The 27,582-nt window shown below is 31.5% G+C and overlaps 4 protein-coding genes across 11 annotated transcripts; 1 reads left to right on the top strand and 3 right to left on the bottom strand.

Moving 5' to 3' along the window:
* Nucleotides 1-5,914: 5,914 nt before the first annotated feature.
* On the bottom strand, nucleotides 5,915-8,341 carry LOC100797820 (cytochrome c6, chloroplastic). Of its 8 annotated transcripts, none has more exons than XM_006605448.4 (6): nucleotides 8,171-8,341; nucleotides 7,920-8,043; nucleotides 7,146-7,243; nucleotides 7,014-7,044; nucleotides 6,572-6,635; nucleotides 5,915-6,234 (listed from the first exon to the last, which is right to left on the bottom strand). In XM_006605448.4, the coding sequence occupies exons 1-6, from the start codon at nucleotides 8,228-8,230 to the stop codon at nucleotides 6,111-6,113; spliced, it is 501 nt and encodes a 166-aa protein (XP_006605511.1). In that variant the 5' UTR covers nucleotides 8,231-8,341; the 3' UTR covers nucleotides 5,915-6,110. The 8 variants fall into 8 exon arrangements, 5 of the variants coding, with proteins under 5 accessions (XP_006605511.1, XP_003556673.1, XP_014627811.1 ...); XM_003556625.5 differs by having other exon boundaries at nucleotides 7,142-7,243; XM_014772325.3 differs by having other exon boundaries at nucleotides 7,920-8,103.
* A 3,650-nt stretch (nucleotides 8,342-11,991) lies between these two features.
* On the top strand, nucleotides 11,992-18,125 carry LOC100777083 (lecithin-cholesterol acyltransferase-like 4). The gene is made up of 11 exons (XM_003556281.5): nucleotides 11,992-12,454; nucleotides 13,275-13,366; nucleotides 13,451-13,569; nucleotides 14,004-14,139; nucleotides 14,299-14,350; nucleotides 14,744-14,844; nucleotides 15,578-15,760; nucleotides 16,218-16,375; nucleotides 16,536-16,590; nucleotides 17,188-17,241; nucleotides 17,377-18,125. The coding sequence occupies exons 1-11, from the start codon at nucleotides 12,208-12,210 to the stop codon at nucleotides 17,785-17,787; spliced, it is 1,608 nt and encodes a 535-aa protein (XP_003556329.1). The 5' UTR covers nucleotides 11,992-12,207; the 3' UTR covers nucleotides 17,788-18,125.
* Nucleotides 18,126-18,227: 102 nt separating this feature from the next.
* LOC100798352 (uncharacterized) lies at nucleotides 18,228-21,923 on the bottom strand. Its single transcript, XM_003556626.5, has 3 exons — nucleotides 21,613-21,923; nucleotides 20,208-20,804; nucleotides 18,228-18,860 (listed from the first exon to the last, which is right to left on the bottom strand). Exons 1-3 carry the CDS (start codon nucleotides 21,885-21,887, stop codon nucleotides 18,494-18,496), a joined length of 1,239 nt encoding a protein of 412 aa, XP_003556674.1. The 5' UTR covers nucleotides 21,888-21,923; the 3' UTR covers nucleotides 18,228-18,493.
* Nucleotides 21,924-23,933: 2,010 nt separating this feature from the next.
* On the bottom strand, nucleotides 23,934-27,418 carry LOC100785829 (protein PHLOEM PROTEIN 2-LIKE A1). The gene is made up of 3 exons (XM_003556296.4): nucleotides 27,398-27,418; nucleotides 26,398-26,557; nucleotides 23,934-24,432 (listed from the first exon to the last, which is right to left on the bottom strand). The coding sequence occupies exons 2-3, from the start codon at nucleotides 26,547-26,549 to the stop codon at nucleotides 24,063-24,065; spliced, it is 522 nt and encodes a 173-aa protein (XP_003556344.1). The 5' UTR covers nucleotides 26,550-26,557; nucleotides 27,398-27,418; the 3' UTR covers nucleotides 23,934-24,062.
* Between the last annotated feature and the right edge of the window lie 164 nt (nucleotides 27,419-27,582).

Raw genomic sequence — 27,582 nt, forward strand, 5'->3', positions numbered from 1 at the left:
TAAAAGTTAGTATCTGTCATGTTTTTAAAATGAGAGACTCCTCAACTCAAACCTTTATTTATATATATATATATATATATATATATATATATATATATATATATATATATATATATATATATATATATATATATATATATATATATATATATATATATATATTTTCTCTCAACATGTTCCTCAAAAAATCCGAGTTAGAAAGTTTGACAATATTTTAGCACCATATTTTGAGTTTCTTTGGATTTGATTATTCATGCTCTAAACAGGTGATAAAGATAATGTTCCCATGTGCTTTCAGAGCACTTCGTCCCTACATCCACATAATCACAATTAAATAATGTATGGTAATTAGATGTAATAAAAAGGGGTATAATTAAATTGGCCAGGTTGGTGGAATCAGTTGAGGGTGCCCTCATTTTGTCTTTAGCTTTGGGTGGTTTCTCTGTCTTTGGTGTATTTGGTTGACAAACAATGACATATGGACAGACCAAATGGAAGGCAAGGACCACCTATATGCATCTTTTTTTTAAATATTTCTTCTGATTTGTGGATAGAGTCACATGGTTTTGCTTTTGTGTGTTTTAGCTCAATAATCAGTTTGATATCTTCAATTGATTAAGGTAGTTGTGACTTGTATGTGGTGGTTGTGAATAAAAACACTTCATATTAGGGCTGCTCCCTTTACCAAACGTATTAGGGTTCTCTTTTTTTTTTTTTTTTTTTTCTTCTTTCTTTGGGTCCCACTTGTTCGTTAGATAATTCAATTAACTCCTTTATACATATAGCTGGGTTTTTTAATTAATTAAGATGCCCTTTTGCTTTCCATGCCTTCAATCTCACAGTTCGTTTGTCCTAGCCTCTACCTAAATCAGGGTAAATGTTAATTACATTTTAGAGAGAATCACATTTATGATGCCCAGTTTGTGTTTCACCTGCTCCATTTCACTTCAACCACACAAAGGAGACACTCAACTAGATCATTAGAAAAACACTGAGCAACCAGAATTAAAGAAGCACAAAGATATTAAATAATATTAGTTTAGTAACAATTGATTCCATTTTCTGTGACCTTTTTCAAATATAAGACACCCGGAAACAAAAATGAAACACATGCTTCGATTCATATTATCGATTATCTCCAAAATAGGATTCAAATTTTACTTTTTTTTCTTCCTCGAGTAAGAGGTGGCATATCGGTAAATTAAAAAAATATATTAACAACTATAAATAAGCTCCATATAAAATATTTTTTTCATACTTATGTGTCATTTTTATTGAGATTTGACATGACAGTTAAATTAGAAATTGCGAATATTCGTCTAATCCCTACCTAATTTTGATAGAGAAAATCTGTTTTGACTGAATTCTAATTTGGATTTTTTTAATTTAAGAAAATAGAGCTAGATATAGTAATTAAATAATAACATTGAAATTTGCAAGATGAAGACAAGAAGAGCTACCACTTGAGTGTATGATCAATTCAAATGAAATTATTCTGTATTAATTAATGGCCTCGAGTCTAAATCTTAAATATAGAGCCATATTAAATTTTCGAAGAAAAAAAATTACTACTTATATATATATATATATATTGATTCTCTTAAGAATACTTATAGTCATCTATAAAAAAAAGTCCAGAAGAGTGTTACCCACCTTGTTTTTTTAAGCGATCGATCTACCTTTTTATTATGCCTAATTGTTAGAATAGAGAATTATATGAATTTGGCTTTTCTAGCTAGAATAAGCCAGTCTCACTTTAAATAGTAATGCACTAATCTCAGTTATTAATAAAAAAATCAAAATTAATATTATGTATATATACATAATCAATCATGTATGTATGTGTAAGGAATATCATTTTCTTATCAATAATTAAAATTATTTACTTTAAATTCTCTTCTCACTTTATAAGTTTTTAAATTGAGAGCTTAAGAAATGTGAAGAAGATCGACACCTATTTCATTCCTTCCAAATATTAGATACCTTAACATTCCCTGTAGCCATCTGTGTATTTTTTACTAATTGTTTTGGTAACCTAAAGTTAACAAACCAATTAACATTTATGTTTGAAATGAGCAAGTACTTTTCGAATGATGATGGTTTTCTTACCATTGCAATTAAAATTACAGTTGACCAATCAATTAGCTGATTGATTCAATGTATTTATATTTTATACATGTAGTTGACGTCATTGAATTGGTTACAACAGTTATTAAATATGGGAAAGAGTTGAGTAATATTGGAGATGTTGACTCTAAAGGATTAAAAATAAAACTTTACCAAAAAAAAAAGATTAACAATAATTCTGGACAGCTTGTAATTACAATCCCAAATCTTAGCTGTTTTTTTAGAAAAAAAAAATGTTTCAAAAAATAAGCTCAAAATTTGTAACTTATGATTATTTTTCTACAACTTTTTTCCCTTTCAGCGGTATAAACATTTTATTATATTTTTCTTAATATAAAATTATTTATTATTTTTGTTATATAATTATATAATCTTTAAAAATAAAGCAAAAGAAAATATGTATTAAACTTCCTTCCATCCAATCTTTAATATATATTTTTCTTCTATTTCTCTCTTCTCTATATTATTTTCCCCTAAATGCACCCAAACAAGAACACCATAGAAGCCAATCAAGTGGAGGATTGCATATGGCCAAGACAAGAGCTAGCAGCAATGAAAGATTTCCCTAGATAGGCCAAGCACCAGTTGCTATTAGTCATTTGTTAGTGTAGCTGATAGAGATAGGGTGGTTTTCACCCGTGCTTAATTTGTTTTCTTCTTTACTTCACTCACCAAAAAAAAAACAACAAAAACAAGAATGCCATAAAAGAACTAGGTGATATTTAAAAATGGGGAAATTGATTTGATTAGACTTGGATCTCATGAAAATTCAGACAATGATCTTGGTTTTCAAGAACGCCATAAAAGAACTAGGTGATATTTAAAAATGGGGAAATTGATTTGATTAGACTTGGATCTCATGAAAATTCAGACAATGATCTTGGTTTTCCATTAATTGATAAATAGTTTTTAATTTTCTTATCCTCTTTAGCCTTTAATATTTTTTTTATCTATAAATATTAATTGTTAATTTATTATAAATCTTTCTATTTTTTTATAAGCATTCAACCAACTTTATATCTTCCTTTAAGTCTTTAATGTGTTAAGCTAGCTTTGTAAAAATTATCAAGGATTATTATGAACGTGGATTAGAGTATATATCCTTGTACTCCGATCCCTTAATATTACTATTGTGTTTGTCTATTAAATAATTAAATAAAAGGGACTCGTTTGTGTTCCATCAATTTGGCATGGATGCAACGTGGAGATCCAAAAGCACGGTTCGAGAAGTATTGCTTTTCTTTTCTTTTTTTTCCTTTTACATACAAATCATATATATTTACGGGAGGCAATTCCTCATATTGAATCATTATGAACAATTTTTCTTCTGATTATTCAATATAATTATATACTAAAAACACAAATTTTAAAAATTATAGGTAAAATTAAAATAATTATGCGCTAGTTGATTTACCTGTTCAGTAATTTTCGAGAACAATTGTTGAATATACATGACAAAAATCTATTTCAAGCATTATTTCCTTTCTAAACAAGCATTGGGGGATAAAGAGAAAAGAAGTATCTATCTCCCATCAATAGCCTGAAAAAATACAGGAAATTGACAATCAATTAATAATTTTCGTAACAGCTGTTTCTAGTATATTAAAACTTACCAATACATCATCTTTTTCTGCTTCTATATATAAAAAAAAAAACAAGAATGTAATTAAAAACACAAGTTGCTATGTGTATAAAGCTATTTTCAAGATTAATTCATCAAATCGACAATATGCAAAGATGAAGAAACCCTTGCCTTGAGGGAAATTCCATGATACCAAGCACAAAGTGGCACATGGCAACAAACTATAAAGTGACAAGTTGTACCACCCAATGGCTCTTGATTAGTCTAGTCTTTGACCTTTTTTCTCCACATTTACGCATGGGAAAAATGAATAGAGATCTAGTTTGTCCCGTTTTGATTATAGGTTGGCTGTTGGGGCTTGGGAGGACTATTGCTCTTGGTGTGGGAATCTTTAATAATATTTTTATATACTTGAAAGGGCCAGGGCAGAGCACAAAAGGTGGAGCTATATATAGCTATGGCGTGATTTGTGAGCATTGTGCAATTTGTTAAATGTTTTGGGGATCTATGTTCACGTATTTGATTCAATGTGTCATCATGCATCTTGCCTAGGGTTTAGTGAGAATCATCCTTCGAAGTTTTAACCCCCACGCTTGGTTCATTTTGACTCGTAACTTTTTTCATGAATGCTTTATCTAAGTCAAAGTTTTGCTTGATTTGGTGACCCACTAAATGAGACAGTTAATTATCACTGGCCCATTTTTCCTAAGTATTCTACAAAAAAAATAAATTATATTGCTTAGTAGACATTAAGGATCTATTCAGCAGAGAGGAAAGAAATAAAAAGAAAATAAATTAAGATAAAAAATTTAAATTAAAATAAAATATAAAAATATGAATTTCACGTAATTTTATTATTATTTTTTTCTTACTCTCTTTCTCCTTAAACGATTGATATGTATGTTTGGTATTACTACCAAAGGGGACTAAGAAAGCAACATATAAACACCCTTATATCTGACTGTGTGGAGTAGGTTGCCAGGCCGCAGGCCCAAGACATAAGGAGTTTGACATTTGAGTGTTATTAGGTGCACCCAACATTATTGCTGATGTACCCAACATTCTTTGAAAATGACAAAATTGTCCTTATTAATTTCTCTCCTTGCGGATCAAGTTGATCCGTAAAAGACTTACGGATCAACTTGATCCGTAAAGAGTATTTTTATCTTTTCGTGGTTAGTGCTGGATGCACCAAGAATAATGCTGGGTGCACCTAGCAGTACTCTTGACATTTGGGGCTGGGAAGTAGGCTCATGGACATGCCATGGTCTTCAGAACTGTCTATCAAACATAAACATTAGATTTAGAAAAGAGTTTATTATTACCCTTAAAATATCTCATTTCCTATAGTTTTATTATTTGTTTATCCTTTCAGTTCTCACTATCTAAAATTACCGAATGTTGATTAAATGAGCTACGTCACTTCCTTTCAAATGATATTAGTTGACACTTAATGACGATAATAAAAAAAAGTAAAAAAAATATAACTATAAAAATCAAAATAAGATGTTTTAAGCTGTATGAATCAAAAAAGAAGTTGTTGCAACTATAAGGATAAAAAAAGATAATTAAACCCTGAAAAAAGGTCAAATTTGTTATAAATTTATTTTGACTTGACACTCAAATATACCCTTCAAAATCAAGCATTTCAATTAAGGCTTTGTTTGCACTCATACAAAACTTTGGGATTCATTCAAATCAATGCATGGTTAGTTTGATTTATATATTTAAAATAATAATAATAGTCACTTTTACGGCCAAACATGTGTATTAATATATGTAAGGTTGTTCTATTAAAATCAATAGTTGAGTTTGAATCTTGAATATGTAATTACTTGAATTATTTGAAAGGAAAATTTTATCGTTCAAAGTGATTATGCTTTGCTGGAATATGATTGATTATCTTCAATAAAATATACTTATGGTAATCACTTTTTTAATTATAAGCTTTTTTTAAAAGAGAATTTTAAAAAATAATTTATGCAAAAGAATTTGATGATCTTCTGCCTTTAGATCTATAATTTGCTTGGACAAGAGGACCTGGGTACAAGTATACATCTAGTAGTAGCTAGGGCTTCTGTTTGCCTTAATTTTTAGTAATTTCAAAAGAATCCAAGCCCAAATCCTATCAAAATTTATATAAATAAATCCAAAATTTCCATGCCAGCATATGTCTGCGCACAAAATAACTGTGTAAGCTCAAAATAACTGTAAACCAAACATTCATATATTATGAAAAGATGAAACAAAAGTTAATAGCATGCTTTGTTCAGCTCAATTGGACATAAAAAATCATTTAATTTCCAAAAGTTCCCTTAAAAAATTGAAACGAACAAGCAATTGTTTTTTATAAATTCATTAAATTGAACCAAATATGTATTAAATCATTCTTCTTTAGTCTCTATACTTGGCCACCCTTGATCAGCCTGTAACTTGACAAACTCGGCCAATGTCTTGATATCTTCATCTTCCAAACGAGCTCCAAATGTGCACTGACCCCGTGGCATGCACTCTTTACCAAAGCCCTGCAAGCAAGTGTAAGACATTCTTTGACCAAGTAGAATCTAGATATGCGTACAAATTATTTAAACCAGTAAACATAAAATGTGAATGATGAAAAACAAAATATTGACAATGTATATGTATGTACATTTAGTGAAAGTGAAAGGTAAGTGAAGTTAATTTTAACCATACAAAACTATACATTGTTGGTCAAGTTTGGTTTTACTCAAATAGAAACTAGATAATATATTCATGTTTTTATGATTTAAAGTAACTAAATGATCTAATGGGTTGTCTTTTTCCCTCTTTCCTACATATCCATTTGAATACATAGAGAGCTAATCCTACAAGATAACTTACTGGCATTCGTGCTTTGCCATAGTATGTGACACGATAGATTGCTTCTTCTGTATCAACTTCATTTCTGTTGAGCAATAACATTTGGATTATTTCAAAGATATACCACAAAGACTCAGAAGTTTGCTACAGCCGTTGCTAGAGGCCAACAACCTGTGACTTTCAAATTCACATTTGTTGATACTCTAAAGAACTTGCTAAGCTAGCAATTTACAACAAAGATATATTGATTCATGCCTTCAACTTAGGCAAGAGCAGTTTGCAATAACTTGCATAGGAAACAGTTGATACTTGATAGATTATTTTCATTCTTCATTAAGTATGAAAGAAATGATCTCTGAATTTTTTAATTTCAACTAAGACTTTTATCCTTTAAAAATTTCAGTGCTTTCTATTCCATATTTTCAATTCACTGCATGAGGGTGCTTAGGTTTACTCCATTTACCTCTGTAAATCCTTTGTAAATAGAGTTGCCCCTTGTAAGTTAAAATAGGAAGAATAAGGAAGAAAGAACAAATTAATTTCAGTTTAAAAAGAAAAAAAAATAAAGAAATGTCATGCATAAGGGGATACTCACCGGTTGTATTATGTTTCCACCTGCATCATGGCATCCAATACAAGCTTGACGAAACAACGTGGTTCCTCTCTGAATATCTACGGTTTGAGCACTTGAAACTGTAGAGTAGAATAAGCTTAACATGAAAACTTCATGTTTCTTTCTTGTAAAGATTACCTTTAGAATAGCTTACAAATCCAGAAGTGCTAGTTCTTTTGTAGAGTACACTTTCTTCTCTTACATTTAAGATGAGTGAAACAAGATACATCAGAGGAAACAACTAAGTTGATCCAATAACTGTAAACAGATTTTAGCCAATTGGCACACACAAATATTTGGCAAGCATGAGATGCCATACATTTTCAGTTCATAAATCAGAATTTCTTAGTATGACTTTTAAGCTAAAAACTTATTGTAGATGATAGTGTATGATTGATTATTTACTAAAATGGGACCACCAAAAAATGTATTTTTCAATCAATCTAATAATAAAGTATGTGTTTAAAAAAAATATCAAAAAGTGTGTTATTAGTATTTTTTTCATATTCTTTCTTCCATAAGACGTATCTTCCAAGAAGAATCATGCATTGAAGATTTGATTCTTGATTGATGTGAAGTTCTCATATGATTCATATATCATCAAATAAATTAATTTTGTAATTTTTTTGAATTGTTTTGTCTAGACGTATAAAACAAGAGTAGGTGGATTGCATGTTGGCAGTCATGTCATTTGAATCAAAAGCAGGGGCATTTTAGTATTTTAAAAAGAGGACATGGATAAGGAGTAGTACTAACCTGGAATGCTGCAAATTGGAGATAAGACTAGAAAAGCAGCCACAAGACGAGTCAAGCTCTTGAGAAACTTCACTTCACTCTTCCTTGTAGTAGGAATTGGCTTCTCTTCCCTCATCACATGCTCCTTTAAATCAATAATTATTCAATACCCAGCATTCTACTTGTGATCAGTTTCTCTCTTTTTCTGGCTTAACACATAAGACATAATTCAAAATCAGAGAGGACAAGTGAGAGAGTGACAAGAGTTTTACCTTAATAGAGAGGAGGTGAGTGTAGTCATTGCAACCAGAAATCAAGGAAGCAATTTTCATTTCGTTTGTTCCTATGTAATAAGAAGAAAACCTTAAGCGCAACTGAAACAGGATATGTCAACAACGTAAGAGTCCAGGAGTGGCTGCTTAACTCCAATCCACTCACTAACACGTGACACGCACGTATACTTCTATGTTATATAGTCCGGGAGTTCAAATAGAAAAAAACGTGGTTTGATGAAAAAATTATACTATTTTTTTTTTAAATTAATCATTAACAAAATTGGTGAATATTTTATACTGATTTAGAAAAAATTATATATTTATATTATGACAGCGATTAGGGTGCGAAAGTGAAACTACTTTCGCACCAAACGCAAGTTTCAGAGAATGCATTGCGTCTGTTCGATTTTAAAATTAGAAAATCAAACAGTGGAGATCTGCTTGGGGTATCGGCCCTCCCCTTCCATTGTCTTAGTCACAAAAGTGACTTCCGGCCCTCCGCCGTGACCGCCAGCCTCCCCTTCCTCCCCTCCGCCGCACCCTGCAGCTGGATCTTGAAGTCCTTGACCTCCGCCATGTGGAACCTCAGCCCCCACGTCGCCTCCGCAATCTTTGCCACAATTCGCGAACTTGCGGGCAACGTGAATGGTGGGGCTAGGGAGCCTCGCGCAAGAAGCCAAGCTGCTCCTCAAAGGCTCCGACCAGATCCTGGCCATCGTCAACGTCCTCCTCGTTGCCGAGAAGCCAATCACCAACGACCACCTCGATTGGTACGCTATTCTCCAGGTCGATTGCACGTGCCAAGACCTTGATCTCATCAAAAAACAGTACCGTAGACTCGGCCTTCTTCTTCACCCCTACAAGAACCCTTTCTCCCTCGCCGACAAGCATTTGGGGAAGACGTGCGACTGGATTGTGGCGCTCAAGGCGTTGATGCTCGTGAACGAGGGCCCGTCGCTGTTCCAAGAGGAAATCCTCTTCGCCGCCTCTGTTCCTGGGATCCTGGGATCCTGGGATCAGAGGCTTGACTTGATGCTCTTTGATAGAAAAAACATCGCTGCCTCCTATGGTGGCGGTGCTGGTAGTGTTGGCCTCTAGCAAGATTTCGGCGAGCCTCAATGAGATTAAGTAGCCTCTTCGACCACAGGTAGAGGGGGAGGGAAGAACAGTGACCGTAAGTGCAACCTCTCAATCCGGTTGCCATCATCAAATCTGGTTCATTCAATTTTTTTATTATTAAATCGGACGGACCCAAATGACTGCGACCCTTTTTTTTAAACTTACATAGGGTCCGAAAGAAGTTTCACTTTCGCACCCTAGAATTCACCTTATATTATATATATATGGATCCACAAAGCTAGGTCACACAAAAAATAAGCTTTTCGCGGTGTTAATTCCTTAGCAGAATACCATTTTAATTCCTTACTAAAAATTTACTTTTAAAGGAATAAACCAACCAAATTAAAACATTATTGCAAATTTTCAATTCAATACAATAGATGAACCAATTAAACAATCAAAGTTAACGTATTTATTAGACATGACAATAAAACCCATACTTGTGGGTACCAGTCTGAATCCGTCCTGACTTTGACGGATAATATCCGAGTTGATCAGGTATGAGATTGGATTCGAATTTTTCCCAATAACCAAAAGTCGGGTACGGGTATGGGATTACTACATCCGTCGTGACCCCGAACCCATCCCGTCACTTAAAATTTTTAGAATTTTTGCATAATTTAATCAAAAGGCCTAGAATTTTTATTATTAGTTAATTTTATTTTAAATTTTTTACATAATTTAATATTCTTTTCTTAACGATTTTTGTAAACACATGCGCTATAATAAATTTATTGATATATAAGTAGTTAAAAATAAATATTTAACAATCAATTTATTTTTTCTAAAATCAAATTTATAATATTTTCTTTTAAAAAAATTGTTTTTCTAATTTGAATAAGATACGAGACGAGGTCGGGGATACCCGATATCGAATAGGTACGGGAATGACACAATAAATTTTAATTTGTTGGGTATAGGATATGGAGACATGAGGGGTTAGGTCGGAAATTGGAAAGACAATACTGTCCTTACCCCATCTCGTTGTCATGTCTATTTATTGATTGGTGCGTTGAGGAAGAAAAAAAGAACATATAGAAATTGGGATTCAAATGCTGATTAATATTTTTAACAAAACTAATTAAACAAAGAAAACATTACAACTATTTAATATTTTAATATATTAAAAGGAACATAATGCGGCCGGGTTGTACAGTTTGGGTTCACACTCCATAAAGCATCCCAAATCCATTACAAATGACAAAAGGATTTTCTTAAGATCAATGTTTAACAAACACCCACTCAAAACAACACACCCATTTTAAAATATTTTCTTTTCTTTTAATTTTTTATTTTATTAAATATTAAAATAATATTTATTATGTGACGTTACCGGTGTGTGTATCAGCGCTCTTTTCTTAAAAGTCTTGCTATCAACGAAATCGAAACCAAGAGACAAACACAACCAGACTTCTGCAAATGTTAGTGATTCAAAAACAGGCCGTCACAATTACAAGATAAAATTCTAATTTTCAACTAAGGTAGTTTTAGTTTATAGTAATTCTATGCTTACACAGATATTTGATTTTTTTCCCCTTATTTCCATCATTATTGGAGTTGGTTTTGACACTTGTTATTAATTAAGCAAGATACACAATGAAAATATTTTATTTTTTTTGTGTATCTTGACAAAATCTCATTAAGATAGATCTTGAATGTAAGAAAAAAATATTTTGAATGTTTGTCTAAAAAATATAAATAAATTTCAACTAATTTTATCTTAATGAAACTGTTTCCAAATTATGATTAATTTAACTGAAATTTTATTTTCAATAAATATCATTATATTTAACATTGAATAACAAATTCCTTTCCTAACCCGCCTTTTAGATTTTCTTTTTATATATAAACATGATATTTGAATCTTGCACTTGCAAAAAAAATAAAAATGCCGATAAACATATATATATAGGCCTTTAGATTTAAGAATGGACAAAGTCAAACTCGTAATCAGAAATAGGCAATTAAATTTTCTTGATCTTGTGCATTATTTGTTTTTTAAATCATAATATTAATATGAAGTTATCTTTAGAATGAGTATTTCCGTCAATATACTATTTAACATCCAAGTCAATGGTCTAAAAGCCAATTATGATCTATCCAAACTAATAAAATAACATATATTTCCCATTTATTTGCTTAAACACGTTTATAGGCTAAAATGCTTAATTACTCAATTATTATGGGTACTAGTATTTTTCAATCAACTACCCTGTATCTAGTCTAGATCTACTAAATTAAGAAACCAATATCCATAGAGTTGTTATGGTAACAAAATATTAAGAATCACCAACTATATCCACAATTTCATATTTTTTAATTTTTTATTTAATTATAAATTTTATCACTTAATTTTCATAATTTTATGGATTTTATCTTTCAACTTTTCTTATCATTTAATTTTTATTAGTTTATTAAATTTACCATCCAATTTTTATTTTTATGAATTATACTATTAACTTTCATCAATTCATAAATTTTAGCATTCAATATTTTTGATTTTTTTACATTTTATCATTACATTAAAACAAAACAACATTATTTTACTTTTTCTTTAACATTTTTTATGGCATGTCAATGATGATAAAATATGTAAAAATTGAAAAAATTAAGTGATAAAATTCATGAAAATAAAAAATTAAATAATAAAATTTGCAAAATCACTAAAATGATAAAATTTGCTATTAAATCAAGAAATTATTCATATGAGAAAAGTTAGTGACCACAACGAATCTGACAAGTGGCAAATAATTAAATTTGTCCATTCCACGCTATCGTCTCTTCTCTTCCGTGCAACGCAGAACTTTGCTGGCGTACTCATCGTGACGAAATTAACCCAACAGCACACAGCACTTTCCCCAAATCAAATCATCGAAACCCTAACTCGCGATTCCCGATCGAAACCCTAACTCGCGATGGCGATCTTGCTGGGCGAAATTCTTCAATCGCTGGAGCTGTGGCTGAAGCTGATCAAGAACCCGCAGCCTCAGCCCTACGTGAACCCTAATCTGGACCCCGTTTTGCTGGTGCCCGGTGTCGGAGGCTCCATGCTGCACGCCGTTGACGAATCCGAAGGAAGCCGAGAACGCGTCTGGGTTCGCTTCCTCAACGCCGAGTACACGCTCAAGACCAAGCTTTGGTCGCGTTACGATCCTTCCACCGGTAGGACCTAATTTTTCGTTTTAAGAAAATAAATAATTAAAAAGCACGTTGAAAAAGCTGAAACTGATGCTATTTAGTTGCGCGTGTTGCTAATTTAACGGTTTTTGCTGTTCGTTGATGCTGTCAATTTTCTGAAGATGTTTTCGGATTGAAGATGAAATAAAATTGATATCGAATTAAGTCAAATTGCAGGTTTATATGCTAAAAATAAAAATACGAATTGTTCGTTAATTTTTTTTCCTTGCTTTGCAACAACTTATTATATAATTGCAGTAGGACAGGGAGCAAACCTTGTGATTGAACAAGTGCGTGTTTGGATAAATAGCTTAATTAAGAGTTTATCAGTGAAAACTTATTTCTTTTGATAAGCTTCACCGATCACCATGGAAGTTATTAACTGCATGTTTGGTTTAATGTTTATCAGTATTTGATGCACGTGGAGCAAAAGCTACAGATAGTAGTTTCTGAGTTTTAGTTTTACGCTGTTGACATGAAACTGCCACTTGACTCAAGGATTTGATATGCAAACAAACACCAGCTAAGTAAAAGAGCTTATAGGAGTCACTTTCTAAAGCTTAACTAAATACCTTCAATTTTTAACTTATGTGCTTATATGATAAGTCCAAACCAGTTCTGAAGAAGCTATTCTAAATGGCCCCAAATTGTATTCTTGTGTCTTTAATGCTCGTGCTGTCCAAGCTTCTGTTCCTGGCCTGTTTATTTTCTTCACTGAAATAATTTGTGTTCTGTGCTGACGAGTGTGCTGTAAGAAACTGACTTTGGCGATCTTAACCTACCTAATAATCTATTTTGAAAACAGGAAAAACCGAGTCCATGGATCCAAATTCAAGAATTATGGTTCCTGAAGATAGGCATGGACTCCATGCAATTGATATTTTGGACCCTGACTTGGTATGCTTGTTTTAAAGTTTGTTGAAGTGCAATGCAGATATCCAAGCAAGTTATTCATGAATCCTATATAATTCTTTTGAACAGATGTTGGGAAGTGATTCTGTGTATTATTTCCATGACATGATCGTTGAAATGCGTAAGTGGGGGTTTGAAGAGGGAAAGACGCTTTTTGGTTTTGGATATGATTTTCGCCAAAGCAACAGGTACCTAATTATTTTAAAGCTGGAGCAGTTTAACTAATCTTGAAAATTGAATCATTTCCCTTTTCATCACTAATCCATAATAGTGAAATTAAAAAATTTCAAATATGTACATGTTATGAGATTATTTTATGTCATCTTTCTGCTAAGGAAAAACTGATTCTATATTTTTTTTTTTATAATGGAATTGATTCTTTGTAAAAAAAATTGCTGAGTATTTTTATAATTTGTTATTATTATTATGAAAGGATAAGTTTTCTGAGGAAGCTATTAGCTGATAAATAAACATAGCCTGAAGTAAACTGTAATTGTGCAAATGAATTTAATCTGATTGATGTCTCTCCAGTGTATCTATCTTTTGGCTATTGGTAGGTAGTATGATTTCCCACAATCCTAAGGATAAGGTCTCTAACAAGTATTTAACCATATGAAATTAGGTTGCAGGAAACAATGGATCGGTTGGCTGCAAAGTTAGAATCAATTTATAATGCTGCAGGAGGGAAGAAAATAAACATTATAACTCATTCTATGGGCGGTCTTTTGGTGAAATGTTTCATGTGCCTGCAAAGCGATGTAACACATCTCATAAGCTTCTCATATCAGTTTTGATCTATTTTGTAGTTTCCATTTAATCTAATCATATATATTTGTCAATTTATGATTTATACACTTGAGTCTTGGAATTTATCTGCTGCTGTAACATGTGTTCATTTTTGTTCATGTCTTTTTCAGATTTTTGAGAAATATGTTAAGAATTGGGTTGCAATTTGTGCGCCATTCCAGGGTAAGTAATTCTTTTCTATATTTATAAGAAGTATGGAATTATAATTAAGGGTATTTGATGAATGATTCTTTTAGCATTTCAATGATGGGTCTATTAATTTTTTTTTCCATGTTTAATATATTGGAAGAAGGCATTGTCATCTTTTCTTCATAGGCTAAAATAGTTGATGGAAAAAAAATGTGCAAAAAGCATGATTTTCAAATATCAAAAAAGAAGTGTTAGATCATTCACTGTCATTCACTTGATGTTGACCAAAATATGATTTGAACTTAATAGCTTTTGTTGCCTTCACGTATCATCTGTATTGTTTTAGCTACTTAGGGGTCTCTTAATTTTTGTTTTGCCACAGAAAAGTGCATAATGGTGTAGTTGTACTTGTACATTGTTCTGCAGGTGCACCAGGAACCATCAATTCTACCTTTTTAAATGGAATGTCATTTGTGGAAGGATGGGAACAAAACTTTTATATTTCCAAATGGAGCATGCACCAGTTGGTACAGATCAGTTATTTTTGTCTTCTGGATTTGTGTTGAGTTTGTTTATTTTTAGTTTCCTAATACAAAACGTTATATTTGTGTTTTTGAGTTTGTTTACTAACTGTCTGAGCAATTTATCCTTACCTTTCAGAGTGCGTTTGGTTGAGATGATGGAAATAGAGGAGAAATATTTTAATTAGAGTAGAGTGTAGAAGGTGTGAGACCCACCCTATTTCTTCTGTATTTTTCTCCTTCCCCCCTCTACCAAACGCACTCTCCGTGAAGGCAATTGACAGTAGTGCAGATAGATTAAGTGTTTATTAACCAGTCTGTAGAAATAGGAAACTACTGATGATGAGATCTTCCCATTCAGTCACATAATACAAAAGAAAAAAAAAGATTTGGATGCTATTATTCATAGTTTTATAAAAGTTATTTTATTATTGGATTACTCTTTCATCTTGTATTATCTTTTCATATAGACTACATGATTTGGATTTTCCGTATATGTATTGTTGGATGGTGTGTTCTCTATTTCTATTGGTTGTGCTGCTTCCCTGTGTAAAAGATTATTTAAAGCATAATCTTGCATGTTTCTTTTTATTTTTTGTAAGCATGCATCCTTTTTGGATTCATGTTGTTCTCTCTCTCTCTCTCTCTCTCTCTCTCTCTCTCTCTCTCTTTCAATTTTTGGTATTTAGATATTTTGATATTGTAGAATTATTTATTGAAGCTTCTTCCAATGTCACAGCTGATTGAATGCCCATCAATATATGAACTTATGGGTTGTCCTAATTCTCATTGGAAACATATTCCTGCTCTGGAATTGTGGCGTGAGAGACATGATTCTGATGGGAAATCACATATTGTTCTGGAGTCATATCCACCATGTGATAGCATCAAGGTTTTGGAGCAAGCTCTTGTAAATAACATAGTGAGTTACCAGTGTTAACTTTCTCAGCATGCAAATTAATGGAACTTGGTTAAATTTAGGTATCAGTAACATTTCCATGAAATTGAATGTGTTATAGTTTAAATTTGTTATTTTAGAGCAAAAGACACTTGTAAGTTGCCTTTATCTATTAAATTCTATACAAATAATGATTAATGGATAATTTGGAATTGAAAAAATCATAATATAAAGATGTTGTCTTTTCCATATTTAGAGATGAGCTTGGAACTTCAACATAGTCTCTACTCTCTTCTTTAAGCAAATCTTTCTGTGTGTGTTTTTTTTGGGGGAGATAGGAGGGAATGGAGTGGAGGATTTCCATGCTTTTTAGAATACATTAATGCATTTAAGGAATGCTAGTATTGATATTCAAGATCATCTAGGATGTTTATTGGTTTGTAGGTTAATTAGATTGGTATGATATCTATCTGTGATCCAGGTTAATTATAATGGCGAGGATTTGCCCCTGCCTTTCAACTTTGAGATCCTGAAATGGGCAAACAAAACATGGGAGATTCTGTCTTCTGCCAAACTTCCCTCGCAAGTTAAATTTTACAACATTTATGGGACCAGTCTTGAGACACCTCATAGTGTTTGGTAAGGCCTCTATCAATTCTTTGGATGTACCATGGTTACCCTTGAAATGGTATTTGTGAAGTGTATTAAGAATGGACTAGTGGATACAAGTAGGTATTTATAATTCTTTTGGAAATATATGACCAACTGATCATCACTTTGCATAACTATTATTCTGCAGCTTTGGAAGTGGGGACAAGCCTGTCACAGATCTGCAACAGTTACGTTATTTCCAGGTAAATACATTTGCCATTCTGTTAAATATATGTTTCTGGATTCATGTTACGTATCAAAGGAGAGGGATGACCATATGCTATGGTGCACGGCTGCATGCAATACTGATTCCCCAAGTTTACAATACAGTTTTCTTTCTTTATACTTGCATTGAATAAAAGTCTGGGCAGTTTTCCATCTACATTTTGTCTGTCTGTATTTATTTTAGTATTTATTGATTGAATTAGTCAATAAACTGTGTTGATTAATAGAGTTAGTAAATGCAAATAATTTCTTTTTAAAGCCCTTGTGGTATGTTCTGACTTTGGAATGTGGCAACCTCTTCTATTCATAAACTTGATCTCACATAAAAAATAATTCTTTTTGATAGATGCACCTCATTTCTCTTTTCTTCCACTGTATATAATTGTTTCAAAATATTTAATTCTATTATTGACATACAGTGTCTTTTCTCTCTAGTGTGATATAATTGAAGAATAGTTTTAATTGAACATGTTTGATGCTAAATCTGTGTAAATTATTTCCCCCCTCAAGTCATAGTTTGGTTCTCTTCTTTGCTTTGGTTGCCAATGCTTACTTTTATCTTTCTTAATATTCAGGCCAAATACGTATGTGTTGATGGAGATGGAACAGTTCCTATAGAATCAGCGAAGGTTTGTTAATTTCCCTATACACAATCCTTGTGCAATTGATGTCTTCTTGGTATTGTGTCAATGAAGTAGCATTAGTGCTGGTGGTAATAATTGGGTTAAGAGCCCGAAATGTATTTTGATTAAACCTAAATGCAGGCTGATGGTCTCAATGCGGAGGCAAGGGTTGGCGTGCCCGGTGAACATCAGCGTATTCTTCGCGAGCCTCACGTATTTCGGCTTCTCAAGCACTGGCTGAAGGCTGGAGAACCCGATCCCTTTTACAACCCGGTCAATGATTATGTGATTCTACCTACTGCTTTTGAAATGGAGAGGCATAAAGAGAAGGGTGTAGAAGTAGCATCCCTTAAAGAGGAATGGGAAATTATTTCCAAAGTCCAAGATGACCAAAGCAGCACAGCAGATAAAGTGTGTTCCATATCAGTTTCACAAGAAGGAGCCAATCAATCTTATTCTGAGGCTCATGCTACTGTCATTGTTCACCCAGACAGCGAGGGTAAACAACACGTTCAACTGAATGCTTTGGCTGTTTCAGTTGATGCCTCATGAATAACATTCTGTTGAAGCCTTTCTGCGTGTTTGGAAAAATGTTGGGTTCGACGTAACCCACCTTTTTTTTCCAATCCAGCTGTATATAACTGTTCCGTTTGCTGCTATGGAACACGTGAACGGAGTTTGGAGCTGTGCAAACGGCAAACCAAACACTCACATGTATTGTTGATTATGGATGACATCTCTTGTATATAATGATATTCGTTTGATGTTGCTGTGCCATATCCCTCCCGATTTATGTATGATATGTGAAGCGTATGTATCAGTTATGAAAATGAATACCATCGTTCTGAAATTCTTGTATATAATGATATTCGTTTGATGTTGTTGTGGCATATTCCTCCGTGTTCTATGTTTGATAGTACATGTGAAGCGTATGTATCAGTTATGCAAATGAAATACCAACAAATAAAAAAAGAATGAACAAGACAAAGAAGAAAACAGCAAGCTATTGTATTTTATTTGAGTAATGATATGAGAACACTTTAAAAATGCATATCGATTTTCTCCATCTCATTATTTTTTATCACATCTTTATATATTTTCTTCTCTTTCTTGGATCTCTAGATGCCAACTAGAGTGAACATGTCTCTATTCATTCTATAACTAGAGATCAGAGAGTACTAAATATGGGAATAAAATACTTCATTACATGTTACTATGGCAGAGGGGGTTTATATATAGCTTAGTATCTACTTGATTCTTAGTTCTTTGGTTTGATGACAATGCCTTGGATTATAAGCCCTGTCTTCCACATGCCACCTTCATATTCATACATAGAGATCTCTATGTTGCCAACATCTTTTTCAGATGCCACAAACTCTCCCACTGGAATATGTATCCAACTCTCCCTTAACTTGTTTAAATTCTCCTTGTGTTCTTGTTTTTTTCCTCCAGGAAGGACAAGTCTAAAATTTATTGGAACTTCCCATCCTTGAGCTGAATCTTTCAACATTACAATAAACAACACTTGATATGGAATTCCTGGTAAAAGCTTTCTAGCGTCAAATTTCCCATGCACTTCTAGCCAGCAAACCATTTTAAGTTTAGCTAACTCTGTCATCGTGCCACTGCATTATAGAAAGGTAGATAGATAACTTAAATGAAGATTGATGGGAACTATTTGAGATCAATGTGCATAAGTTTTAAGACTTATTTTAACTAGACACTCACACATAAAGAGACTCTTTTGAGAACACCTAGTTATGGTAAAAATATGAGAATAATTATAATATTTTTTTTCTAGATCATAAATATCTTTTACTCGAGTCAATATCTTTTCTTGCCGAATAAGATTACTAAGGATAATAAAATTATCCAAATATTTAACACACTGTAATCTTTGAATCAAGATTAAAAAAAATAATTAATACTTTCATTATCATTATTATTACCACTAAGTATCAATGTGATCATTTTAGACAGATGATAAGTTATTATATAAACAAACAATGCTAGTGACTTGATATTGATCTTTCCCATGAACAATATTTCTCAAGTTTAATTTGATAGAATTTATGGTTAATAGGATTTAATACATGTCAATATGGAATATAGGAACAAAAAGCATTGATATTTAATTAAGTCCGATGGATGATTGAATTAGTCAAAAGACATTGGTTTAAATTTTAATACAATGTAGCCACAGTTTAATTGTGGTAGAATAATATATATACAATAATGATGATAATTGAATAATACATAAAATAATATTAAAGAAACATAATATCATAACTCTAACTCTACAAACTAAAATACTAATACACAATTTCATAAGGTCTTAAAGTACCCAAAAAAGTTTAAATTAAATATATCATTATACTTACGCTTAAGTTTCAACAATACATAACAATATTTATTAATAATAAAAAAATATGTTTAGAATAAAAAATAAAAGAACAAATATTTTAAGTTTATTTTTTTAGACTGTTTTATGGTTCATTGACTAGTTTTTCTATAGGCCATTCATGTTGTTTATTTAAACTTGACACTTGATCGGTTTACTGTTTTTCAGTCCAATTGATCAACTGTGTTTGATTCTCAGAACACTAACAATGCTTTTTACATACTATCCATTATCCATATTTTTATTTATAAGACTCAACTCATTAATTCATCAAGATTAAGAAAATAAATTAATTTAATTTATAACAATAAATTTATCCTAAATTTATATACTTTTTTAATAATAATATTGTCACTAATATTTATTTTTCTCTTCTAAATACATGTCAATATAACTTTTCTTATTTAATTACGGATATATTAGTTTAAAAATAATTAATGCATTAGATAATATGGATTAGGTCTTATAAAAAAATAACTTTAAAAAAATGGGTCTTATAAATAAGAATAGAGATAGTAGATTTTTGTGATGGCGAAACATCTTATATAATATATTCATGATACATGTGTACCTTGCTTCTTTATGTTGTACCCATTTCCAATAGTTTGGATTTTCTGCCCAAGTGATTGAGAGTGATCTTGCATACACCATGAAAGAATTGGTGTTGTTGGCACTTGTGACATTATCTATTGCCTTTGTGCTATTCTTGAAGTATTTTGAGTTACCTGCAGGAGACATCAACCATGATTCCCTTCTAGTGAGTTCATGTGGTTGTTGGTGGTGTTGTGATTGATTAGTCTCATTCTTTGGTTTGATGGCAATGCCTTGGATTATAAGCCCTGTCTTCCACTTGCCACCTTCATATTCATACATAGATATCTCTATGTTGCCAACATCTTTTTCAGATGCCACAAACTCTCCCACTGGAATCTCTATCCAACACTCCCTTAATTTCTCGTTTAAATTTTCCTTGTGTTGTTGTTTCTTTCCTCCAGGAAGGACAAGTCTAACATTTATTGGAACTTCCCACCCTTGAGCTGAATCTTTCAACATTACAATAAATGACACTTGATATAGAATTCCTAGTGAAAGTTTTCTAGTGTCAAATTTCCCATGCACTTCTAGCCAGCAAACCATTTTCAGATTAGGTAACTCTATCATCGTGCCACTGTAACATAGATAAATAGATTGTTTTAATGAAAGATTGACTGGAATATTGTGCAAGATGAATATGTGCTTAAATTCTAATACTTAATTTAATCACATATACATAGAACGATTTTTTTTTTTTACGCAAGAACAAGTTGTTATTTAAAGTAGAAAATGCTAGTGACTTTTATAGATCTACCTATGAGAACATATTTTTTCTTAGGAAAAATCTCATTAGCACGAATTCGTACTCACAAAAAAATTTACAAACTCTCGCCACCTTTGATTTCGTCAAAAGCTTTATTTTAAAATTTCTTATTTAAATTCAATCAGCATGATTTCAACGTTTGTTTTCGTATAATATTTCATGTAATTAACTTTTTTGGTTTAATATATTTTTTAACCCATAAACCTTTTTCCAATTTCATTTTTAGTCTTTAAACAAAAATTTAACCTATCTTAATTCTTACATTTTTTTCCCATTTAACCGTTTAATATATATCACGGTTAAAGAATTGATGCATGATCAACTAATCCGATGTAACATTCATGTCCAAATTTGTTTTGTAAACTATTATTAGTCCCTTATCATTTTCATAAAAGTCGCTTATAGTTTCCGAATATTTTTTTTACCCATCTTAGTCACTTATTTCTTACAATATTTAGTTTTACTCTCTCCATAATAAATTTTTTTAATTCCGTTTACCCTTTTTGGTCTGATTAGTCAGTCATGTTCACTACTTAATTAGAAAACTGCTTTTTAAATAGATTCTTTTTGGTAGTAATTATATTAAAACCCCCCCAATATATTCGTTATAGATGTGTACCTTTCATCTTTATCCTGTACCCATGTCCAATAGTCTGGATTTTCTGCCCAGGTGATTGAGAGTGCTCTCGCATTCAACATGAAACAGTTGGTGTTGGTGCTGTTGGCAGCTGTGACATTATCTACTACCTTTGTGCTGTTGCTGAATTGTTTTGTGTTGTTACTAGCTGCAGGAGACAACAACAATGATTCCCTTCTGGTGAGTTCATTTGGGTGTTGGTGTTGTTGAAACTGTCGTTGTGATTGTAGCTCTTCCTGTGATTGTGAAGCCCCCATTTTTTTTTCCCTCTACTATACGTTCCTTGCTAATTAGTTATTGTTCAAAATATATAATGTTTAGAACTGATTCTGTAAGTTCTCAACCATCGTTATTGCTTTCGCTTTTTTTATTCTAAAGGATATAAGATGCTTTATGATAAGAGTGCTCATCCGAAATATATGAATAGAACTGTTTTTATTGTATGGTCTATTTTTTGGAAGTGAAAAATCTTATTTTAATTTCTCTGTATAGTAAAATTCTTGGTTTTAATCCTTATATTATACTATTGAACATTTTAGTTCCAATACCTCCTAAAGTTTTTAGTTCTTCATGTTAGATACTGGTTAACATCATTTCTTATTTGACGTCAATTTTGAGAGACTAAAATTATAAAATTTTAAAAATTTAAAGACTAAAATATTGAATAATAAACTATAAGGACTAAAATTAAGAATTTTAAAAAATAAAAAGACTAAACATTTTTTTTCTTTTTTTGGAAAATGATGACAAACTTACATCACAATATTTATTGGTGTATGCCTAAAAGAATAAAAGAAACAAAAAAAATTAGAATAGAATGAAAGACAAAATATAATAGATTGGACTCCTCTAAAATGCAGCGGACACTTTAGAAGATAAAGCGCACATATGTGAACCTCTATAATAATGGATGATGTAGATTGTTACACATCATTTGATAATATGTGTGATAAAAAAAATGAGATAGAAATGAAATGGAAGAGAAAGTAGATGTATATGATAATAATAACTCTTTTTTATATTTACCTTATACCTTTTTTTTTTGAATTTTTTTTATCATATTATTATCATTTTTTTCTGTTTTCCTTCCTGTCTCTTTCTTAGGGTGTAAAAACATTAATTTTGTAATTGAAAATTGAAATGTTAGTAATTGAATGGCAGTAACGGAATTTGAAAAAGAAAATGGATTAACATTAAGATTGGTTTTAGTTAGATTTCGTTTTAAAGAAAAAATTGGGTTTAAGCAATTAAGTTTTACCCTTGCACTCTTTGAATGGTAAGATTCGCCATGATCGTATTTGATACGGTGATGAGGTTCTTTGGATCATGCTGCTCTTAGTTGACGTAGGTCCTATCATAGGTGATGGTGGGAGGTGACCCTTATTGTTGAATCATGTTTGGCATGAAGATCTGATTCTTAGTTTTTTTTATTTTTTAGTTGTGGCCAACTAGAGAGTTTGTTTATAATGTTATAAACCTTCCCTGTGATGATGCACACTTGGAAACTTAGGTATCGTTAATTCTAGTGCCAAAAGACACAGCATTTGTTTTCCTTTATTGCATGGTGAGATGATTTTATGTTTTATTTGTGTTGATGATGGATTAGTATACAGGAAAAAACAATTCATAGTATTTTCGTAAACAAATAAATTATGAGATGTTTCAAATCAAATTAAAATAAGACCTTGCACATAAGAGTTGTATGATGTCATGTAATGTCTCTAGGTCGTTCATATAAAAAAAATGACCTCTCTTATTTTTGTCTTTCATTGTCAAAATATGTTATTACGCCTTGTTTGTGCACTGAAATAAAGGGAACTGTACTCCTTATGCAAACTGTTAAACATAGAATCCATAATTTGTTAATTTTTCTCATATATACTTTGATCTTATTCCTAGATAAAATCGTAAAAAAAATGTTATTCCTAGATAATGCGCATCTGCCTCCCGTTGTTGAGTTATATGTTATTTGTATTCCTTCTCTTTTCTATGAGTCTGTTTGGATATATGAATAAAAATATTCTTGAAAACTTCTCTATTAAAACAAATTTTATATTTTTAATAAAACAATTCTCAAAAATGCTTATGATTTATATTCAAACTGGTCTTATATCTTTCATGAGTCATGACACTCTTTTCATTTTTATTACCCAATTTGAAGTATCTGAATTTTTTCTTTTCAAAACACAACTAAAATAAGACAGTCCCACATATTTTATTTTTTTTTAACTTAATAGATTTTATTTTATTATTATTGAATAGATAAAACAAATTAAAAAAAGAAGGAAGAAGAAGTAAAAACATTACACAACAAACTGCTATATCCTATTTAAGTAATGATATTAGCACACTTCATCAATCCAAAAGCTTTATTACTAGTAATACAAATTATCATTTATGGCATCGACTTCATAATACATCTATTTTAATACTTAGTTCTTTGGTTTGATGACAACACCTTGGATGACTAGCCCACTCTTCCACATGCCACCTTCATATTCATACATAGAGATATCCATCTCACCACCATCTTTTTCAGATGCCACAAACTCACCTACTAGAATCTCCATCCAATTCTCCCTTAACTTCTCGTTTAAATTTACCTTGTGCTGTTGTCTCTTTCCTCCAGGAAGGACAAGTCTAACATTTATTGGAACTTCCCAACCTTCAGATGAATCTTCCAACATTATTAGAAATGACACTTGATATAGAATTCCTGGTAAAAGCTTTCTAATGTCAAATTTCCCACGCACTTCTAGCCAGCAAACTTTTTTTAGTTTAGCCAACTCTATTATTGTGCCACTGCATCATAGATAGATTTCAGTTTAACCAATTTTGTCATCGTGGCACTGCATCACAGATAGTTAGATAACTAGATAGATAAATAGAGATATATATGAATAGCTTGTTGTAATTAAACTGTCTGCAATTGTGCAAGATGAATATGTGCATAAATTTAAAGACAAATTGAAATGGACATCCTTAAACGAATGGACAAATTGAAATTTTCAATAGAATATTTACTATTTTGTTGTGTGATATCATTCATAGAATTTGAAATAGTGGGAGAAATGTTTGTCACATGTTGAATTTGTTTATAACAGGATTGTTTATTCTATTACTTCGAATTTTCCTTTTGGAGTTGTGTATGATTTTAATCTTTGACTTCTTTAAATATCTTGCCTTTTTCAATCAATGAGTTTACTAATTTGGATGGAAAACATAAGACGGATTTTATTAGGGAGTTGCATGTTAAGGTTCGAACCAATATTGAAAAGAAGAATGAACAATATACAAATCAAGCAAGTAAGAGACGTGTAAAAGTGACTTACAAGAAGTTATTCTTATATGTATGACAAGTTGTTATAAAGGCACTCTGTTCTTATCTTTCACATGTTTTTAATCTTTACAAGGAGTCACTTATGTTCGGGTTTCTTTGTTTCGTATTATTATTTGATTTTGCTACCTGTTCGAGGCATTCCTTATGCTTTCCAAGGTCTGTAATGTCTTTATATATATATATATATATATATTTCAGTCGGGAACAAATGCACTCCTGAGAAAAAAAATTCAAGTATATATTTAGTGTTTTATCTTTTGTTCAATTATACATTTTATTTCATCTCATGTTTTCTTTTCACATGAATAGTAATCACGGTTTTAAATTGTGGGCTGCAACCAAAATGAAAAACATAAAAGAGGTTTTTTTAACTTATTACAACCCTCTCACAATCAGAGCTGCGATCGTGTCTACCACATTTGTCAGCAATTTTTTTACAATGTCAAGAATTACAGCAAAGTCGTAACTGTGGTTGCAATTGCAACTGCAATTTATACCTCTAATAATAATAATTATATTTATGAAAGGAAATTATCCTCACTTCTCAATTACTCCGGATCTAGATCACCATTGACTTTTTTATGATGATGTGTTCAATTTAATGGATTCTGATTATATTCACATGCAATTTTCCTTTCTTAGATTGCGTAAATAATTGATAATGTATTTTTTTCTAATGAAAATTGTGAAAATATGCTAATGTTTTTTGGTGTGAACTAGTGTATTCCTTGATGAAAAAATAAAGATTATTTTCTTGAAGAATTGAAATCCATTTAAGGGGTCGACATAAGATGTTTTATCATATTTATTTATGAATCAGGGATTGAATCCATGATCACATATTTAAGGAATAAGATTATCTATTAAGAATGTGTGTAATATATTTCAATTTCTTACACTAACAAATAAAATATATACTTGCTAAGTAAAGAACAATATTTAAATAGTTAATTTTTTAGCCCACTTATAACTTCCATTGTAACCCATTCTCTATTTCAATTATTTTAAATTTCAAAAACATTTCCAGGAATGTTAAAATCTAACTAGATTTTTTAAATATTTTCTGAAATAACATTTATACTAATAACATTTTTGGGAATAATTCTAAGTAGGATAACACTCCAGACATTACCATCATTTACAACAAGCCAAAAATATATTAATAAAAAGATGAACGAACAAAAAATACAGGGGGACGAAACACACGGTGAACTAAAGAGCTATCTAAAACTATATGAAAGCAAATCAATCCTATTGCGAAAGAAATCTTTTATCAATAAAAGAGGGGATTGAATCTCACAACAAAAATCCCATCCCTGTATGTTAGATTCGTGAGATATCTACTTTTTAGAACACTACTTTTTATATAGAATTTTGATTTTTTTTTTTATAGTAAAACCCCTTAATATTTGGAGATAGATGAGTACCTTGCTTCTTTCTGCTGAACCCATATCCAATATTCTGGAGTTTCTCCCCATGTGATTGAGAGTGCTCTCGCATACAGCATGAAACAGTTGATATTGCCGGAAGCTGAGCCATTATCTACTGCCTTAGGCTTCGATGATAGACAACCTCCCATTTTTCTTCCTAGGTAATTAATGTTTTAAATGCATAACATTTAGAGTTGATTCAATTTTAAAGACTCTAATTATTAGCAAGACATAAGTTGTAATTAAAGAAATAATTGTTAGGAATTTTATAATTCCTAATTAATTAATATGGACTACATACTATATTATAATATTTATATTAGTTATGAAACCAGTTTGACCCATTAGGAGATAATGAGAATCCTAGTAGATTTAAAACATAAGACATGGTTATGGTCTCCAATATACCAAATCAACAAACAATTTCTCCTCTCCCCATCTGAAAATACTTCGTACTAATATCATCCTTAAAAGAACATTAAACAGAAAAAAGACACAGTTAGAGTTTCAGAAGTTGAGATCTCTAAAGCAAACAGAAACAGAGCACAAATATTTAAGCCAAAGTTTTAAAAAAATAGTCACAACATCAAAAAAATTTAACTGTCTACCACCGTAATTTGAACAGTATTGGTCGTATTTGTCCATGATTTTCCGTGATATCAACAAACACGATGGCGATGGATGTTTAAAACCTTGATTTAAGCTCATGAAGTGCAGTGTGTAACTTTTCCTTTGATTAAGAAAGATACAAACAGTATGCAGATTGAGAAAGATTGGAACATGTAAGCAGATTAGAAAATGCTCAAATGCTCGATCAGTAAAATAAGCAATTGCACAAAGCAACAAACGTTGGTTTCTCCTAACAGAAGTCAAATTTATGGCTGAAGCAGGGGGGGGAAAAGTGAGATAGATAATCATAGGATGAAAATAAAATTACGAAAGTCTAATGTGAATTATTATTCCCTTGTCAAGATTTGGCTAAGAAAAGTGTTCTTACCAGTGTAATTGTTAAATGGTGAGAGAGAGGACTAAGAAGCAGGGTGCGAACGAGATCAGACACTCGATGATGTTACGATGTGTGGTCCAGAACCAAGGTTGACTTGAGGTCCAGACACTAGGAGAATTCGTTTTGGTCGTAAGAAAATAAATAAACTAATCAACCAGAGTTAGGCCTTGCGGAAA

The sequence above is a fragment of the Glycine max genome, chromosome 20, assembly GCF_000004515.6.
Source record: "Glycine max cultivar Williams 82 chromosome 20, Glycine_max_v4.0, whole genome shotgun sequence".
Taxonomy (NCBI): domain Eukaryota; kingdom Viridiplantae; phylum Streptophyta; class Magnoliopsida; order Fabales; family Fabaceae; genus Glycine; species Glycine max.